The 5,580-nt window shown below is 57.2% G+C and overlaps 1 protein-coding gene across 1 annotated transcript in view; it reads right to left on the reverse strand.

Annotated features, from left to right (window-relative positions):
* Nucleotides 1-277: 277 nt before the first annotated feature.
* Nucleotides 278-5,580, reverse strand: part of KNDC1 (kinase non-catalytic C-lobe domain (KIND) containing 1) — a 64,631-nt gene continuing 59,328 nt past the window's right edge. Inside the window, exons 27-30 of the mRNA XM_012660677.1 lie at nt 3,493-3,615; nt 3,354-3,413; nt 2,461-2,618; nt 278-540 (exon numbers count right to left, since the gene is read on the reverse strand). Of these exons, the coding sequence (XP_012516131.1) occupies nt 309-540; nt 2,461-2,618; nt 3,354-3,413; nt 3,493-3,615 (573 nt within the window). The 3' untranslated portion in view covers nt 278-308. The remainder of the gene's footprint in view (nt 541-2,460; nt 2,619-3,353; nt 3,414-3,492; nt 3,616-5,580) is intronic.

A 5,580-nucleotide genomic window follows, 5' to 3' on the forward strand; every position in this document is an offset into this window, starting at 1 on the left:
GGGGTCACTATGAGAGGTATAGACAAATACAACGTTCTCGGGAAGTCTACTTTCTCTATTTTCATCTTTAAGGTTAATTTTTTAATTCTAGCAGAAACACGCAAGCCCTCAGGGCTCTGGTGCCCGCGCTGGCTCCGTCTCCTGGGAGGAGACCGCCGGCCCCACCGTGGGGCCCCCACCTGCGGGTCCCCCAGCCGGGAGCAGCCTCACTAACACTGCAGCCTCCGGCCCTGGGTGCGCCCTCTGCCTCCAGCCGCCTCCTGGCAGGTCCGGCGTGTCTGGAATTCCACACCCAGCCGTGAGCTCGCTCACTGGAACGTGGCTTTCATCCTCCGCAGCTTGTCCTGGATCTTGCGCGAGTGTTTCTCACTGGAGACCGGGTGGAAGTTGGCCCTGCTGTCCGCGGCTAAGGTGGAGATGTCGGCTCCGCTGAAACGCGCGATCCTTTGCTTGAGGTACGACTGGAGCTTGGGGTCGGGGCTGAAGGTGTAGGGGTTTTCCTGGAAGGCGTGCACCTGGCTCACCACCTTGGCTATGTTTCTTTGGGGGAGAGAAAAAGACACGAGTTTGCCGCGTAGAAGGAGCAGCCTGTGGCAAGTGAGTTCTGGGCATGTCCTCAAAGCGCAAAAACTGAAGGGTGGGTTTTCTGCATGTGTTCACAAGACCGAACCTCATTTCAGTGCCTTTTATCTGTCTGTCTGTCCGTCCGTCCACTCACTTCTCAGTCCATGAATGTTTATTGAAAACCTGCTGTGTCCGGCTCTGGCTGGGGCCGAGGGTTCCAAAAGGGATTCCTGGTGTCAGGGCCTGGCAGACAGGGGAGTCAGCGTGGCACATGCGGCGTGAGCTGGGCTCCCACATGCCACGGTGGGGCGTTCACACCCTGGGAGTCAGCGTGGCACAAGCGGCGTGAGCTGGGCTCCCACGTGCCACAGTGTGGCACTCACACCCTGGGAGTCAGCGTGGCACATGCGGCGTGAGCTGGGCTCCCACGTGCCACAGTGTGGCACTCACACCTTGGGAGTCAGCGTGGCACATGCGGCGTGAGCTGGGCTCCCACATGCCACAGTGGGGCGTCCACACCCTGGGAGTCAGCGTGGCACATGCGGGGTGAGCTGGGCTCCCACGTGCCACAGTGTGGCACTCACACCCTGGGAGTCAGCGTGGCACATGCGGCGTGAGCTGGGCTCCCACGTGCCCCACTGTGGTGCTCGCACCCTGGGCATCAGTAAACGCTATGAACCAGGCTTGTTTTCCTGGAGAACTGGCTGTTACAGGGTGACCAGCACACCGCAGGGTGTAATCCCAAACATGGGGAACTCGGAACCAGGTGCCCTTGATTCTGCCCAGGGAGCTGCTGACCCCACAGACACTCCCGGTGCGATGTTGGATGAAGAAATAGTACGTCCAGTGTGAGTGAGGTCGTTTTTGTCGATCGGAGGACAAGCGTCAGTATGCTCTCTGTCTCACACACACAGCGTCCGGAAGAGCAAACACTAACTGTTAGCCCATATTCTTTCCAGATCGTGGCGTTAACTGAAGTTTTCCATTCCCTTTTTGTTGACGTGGGTTTCCTGGTCTCTTACGATAAGCAGACATCTGTGGTATATCGTAAATGGTTTTTTAAAATTGGTGATCATGTAAGAAGGGGGTTTGCACTGAGCAGGTTAGGCACTGCGTCTGCCCTGGGAGGAGTGAGCGGCTGGCCAGGGCCTGACCTGGGGCGGATGGCAGAGAAAGGTGAGGGGAGACGCAGGGTGGGGGGTCGTGGGGTGAGGGAGGAGAGCTGTGGGCTGCAGGCCTCTGAGGGGCCCCTCGGACACAGGCTGGGCCCTCTGTGGCCTGGGCTGTGCCAGCCTCTGGGGTGGTGGTGGTGGGTTTTACAACCAGCCCCTGGTCTGTGCCCTCCGGGCAGTGTGCAGGGTGGCTGGGCCCCAGGTGCCCTGGGCAGGTGAACAGTGGGACTGGGGAACAGGCTGAGGCCTGACCGCGGGTCCTAAGTGTATGTCTCCAGGGAGGGGCCCGAGGGGGTGGGTGAGCCAGACGGTGTGTGCCCAGGGGTGGCGGCTGCAACCTGGGTGGCCTCTGTGCTGCAGATGAGGGGGTGGGGTGGGGTGGGGGGAAGGTGTGCCTAGATCCCCAGATGGGGGTCACCACAGGCCCTGGGAGCATTTTGAGGCCGTAGTTATGCACCGTCTGCAGAGAAGGAGATGACTGCGGCAAGGCGAGCACTGAGGCCCCTGGCAGTGAGGGGGAGTTGAGGGGCCAGCCTCTGCAGAGCAGGGACAGGAGGAGACATGTCACCTGAGCCCAGGTGTGTCGTCATGCTGGGTCCCCTTCACCTGAGCCCAGGTGTGTCGTCATGGTGGGTCCCCCTCACCCGAGCCCAGGTGTGTGGTCATGCTGGGTCCCCCTCACCTGAGTCCCCCAGGCCCGTGGTCGTGCTGGGTCCCTCCTCACCTGAGCTTGCCCCACCTGTGGGCCCCGTTGGTCATGGTGAAGCCCCCTGTCTCCAGCTGCTGGATGTGCATGGCCAGGAGGCGGGCCGAGGGCAGGGTGGGCTGGGCCCGGAAGCGCCGCCCCTCCATCAGACACAGGCTGTCGCTCTTCAGGAAGACCTGGCAGCCCGGCGGGGCGGAGGCAGGGGAGAGATGGGGCCGTCAGGCCAAGAGGCTCAGGCGGGGGCCAGCTCAGCCCAGCCAGTGCCGGGTGATGCCTGCATGCTCCGTGCACAGGGCCTGCACAGACTCTGCTTTAGCGCCCAGTCCAGAATGCGCCTTGCGCTATTGGATCGTGGGTTGAAAGTCCCTGGGTCCTAAGCTTGCAGGGACAAGAAGAGCACCGACAGCCACCAGAGCTTTTCACCCCGTGGTGCGGAAATGGCGAAACCCTCTCCTTGCTCTGCAGGGCTCCTGGGATAAGACCCGGGCGGACGGCGGAAGGGGCCCTGCACCTGTGTGTCCAGGGAGGACGTGCACGAGCTCCCCCCGCCCATAGAGAGCTGAGGCTGGGCTCTGAGCTCCAGGACTGGGACAGGCCGTGCCTGCTCCGTGGCTCCCACTGCCTCATTTTGGGAAATGCCTGACTGCTGCAAGCAGCATCTCCTTGTTATCTCCTGGGGAGGCCTCTGTCCATCTGCCGAGCTCAGGCCCCAGCCACAGGTCTCGGTCCCGTCCTCCGGGTACCTGTCGCCTGTGCAGGGCAGTCGGGCCAGCGCACCCCAGCAGGCAGCACTTTTGCCCAGGTGGGTGGCAGAGGCCCGCAGGAGATGGCTGGAGGGTTCCCGGGTCTGGGGTGCTGCGACCCAGGCAGGCCGTAAGGAGAGGCCCCAGGTGGGCGCCGAGCGCTAGTACCTCCACGGCTTTCAGCTCCTCCAGGATCTCTGCCATCTTTGCAGGGAGAATTCTCCAGGCCTGAAACGAAGGCACAGGTGAGACGCCCACGGCCTTGCGGTGCTCACACCCACGCCCGCGAGGCCCGAGGTGGACGCACAGGGGACTGCCTCACGGCCAGGTGCTCCAGCCCACCCAGGATCTGCATGGCCGTCGCAAAGTTCCTCTGCTCGTAGCAAGATTTCGCAATCAGCAAAAATTTGGACAGCAAGTTCACTTGCAGCTGAAACGAGAAAATGACACGTCCATTGTCTTCTGGTTTAAGGCAAACAAAAGGAGAACGCTTGGGAACCTGTTAAAATAACCCAGCTTCAGGGCACAGAAGAGTGGGCTATGCCACGGGGCTGGCGTCGGGGTGGGCATTACCGGAAACACAACAAAGCAAAAGGCAATGCCTGATGAGCAGAAATATTTGAGAAGAGGTCCAGCCTCACTTCTCAAAAGCAAAGTCGAGCCAGGACAGACCTCCCCAGCTTCCCAGTTGAACTAGGAGTGGACCAGTGGGAAGGGCGCCCCCACCCAGGAAGACGCGTCCCAGGCAGGTGGGAGCCCGGTGGGCAGCTCCTCATCGTCCACCGGTGGAGTCCGCTGCAGGGGGTGTCTGTGCCGTCCAGGATGTGGTCCCTTGAGAGCGGACACTTCCTCTGGGGCTCCTTGGCTGGCAGTGACAAGTTTGCTGGACTTTTTTTTTTTTGAGACAGAGTCTCACTGTGTTGCCCAGGCTAGAGTGCAGTGGCGTCAGCCTAGCTCACAGCAACCTCAAACTCCTGGGCTCAAGCGATCCTCCTGCCTCAGCCTCCCGAGTAGCTGGGACTACAGGCATGTGCCACCATGCCCGGCTAATTTTTTCTATGTATTTTTAGTTGTCTGGCTAATTTCTTTCTATTTTTAGTAGACATGGGGGTCTCGCTCTTGCTCAGGCTGGTCTCGAACTCCTGACCTCGAGCAATCCTCCCACCTCGGCCTCCCAGAGTGCTAGGATTACAGGTGTGAGCCATCACGCCTGGCCTAGTTTGCTGGATTTGATGGGACCACCCTGTGGGCGGCACATGCCACACCTGGTGGGATTCTCATTCCTTTCAGAGCAGTTCTAAGGGGCTTTCTTGAAGATTCTGGAGAACTCAGCTGGCCTTCATTCCAGAGCTGCCTGAGGAACATCACCAGGGCCTAGGCCATCCTTCCGGGGAGAACAGACTGCGGGTTCCAATGGACGCACCTCCAGGGGCTTGACTTCTGTGTGCGGATGGAGGCGACCCCCCAGGCTGTTCGGCTATGGCCTCCAACTGTCTGTCTTGAGTGCCTCTAATAGAATCTTGAAAAACATGTACCGCTCACACTTTTAAAGTTGACATCTCAATTTTTTTCTTTGTAGATTTAAATAGATGCAAAGTGTGTAATTTTCAGATAGAACTGTTCTATCGCTTTTCTCTTATTTTTAAAATTTTTAGTTGTAAAAAATACAGAATATACAATTTACTCTGGTAACCATATTTAGGTGTGCAGGTTAGTAGTGTTAACATTCACATTGTCGCACAACCAATCGCTAGAACTTTTTCATCTTGCAAAACTGAAACTCTGTCCTCACTAAACACTGACTCCTCTCCCGCTCCCCCACCCTGCACCCTCTTCCACTTTCTGTCTCTGAGTTTGACTCCTCCGGGGTCCCTGTGCAAATGGACTCAGGCAGTATTTGTGGTTCGTGACCGGCTCATCCACGGGGCGTCGCGCCCTCCGCGTTCTCCCACGCTGTGGCTTGTGTCGGAATCTCCTTTTTGCCCTTCAAGATTGTTCCACTGAATTTTATTTTTCAAAAAATTTACTTTGCATTATTGTATGTAAGTAATCACTTGTCAGTGTTCCAGATGTATCTCAGCTAAAACTAGTGAATGCCCTAACTTGGACGGTTTCTGAAGCCTATACATTTGGTATTGTTTGGCCCTTAAGCTTTTACATCTCTTGGCACGGAGGACGAAGAAAGGTGTACGTCGTTGCTTGGGAATCTGTACATTTAGACCAGATGTGTATTTGCACTGTCAGTATGGCAAATGAATGAAAAAATGTTAATACACTATTGGGTTTTTTATTTCTTTTTTTTTTTTTTGATTCAGCTTATACCAGGGCTGAAAACCTCAATTTATGTTCATGACAGTGGGGATTTTTTTTAAATGTCTACATTCTTTCTAATAAA

The sequence above is a fragment of the Propithecus coquereli genome, unplaced genomic scaffold, assembly GCF_000956105.1.
Source record: "Propithecus coquereli isolate 6110/MARCELLA unplaced genomic scaffold, Pcoq_1.0 Scaffold673, whole genome shotgun sequence".
NCBI classification, from domain to species: Eukaryota; Metazoa; Chordata; class Mammalia; order Primates; family Indriidae; genus Propithecus; species Propithecus coquereli.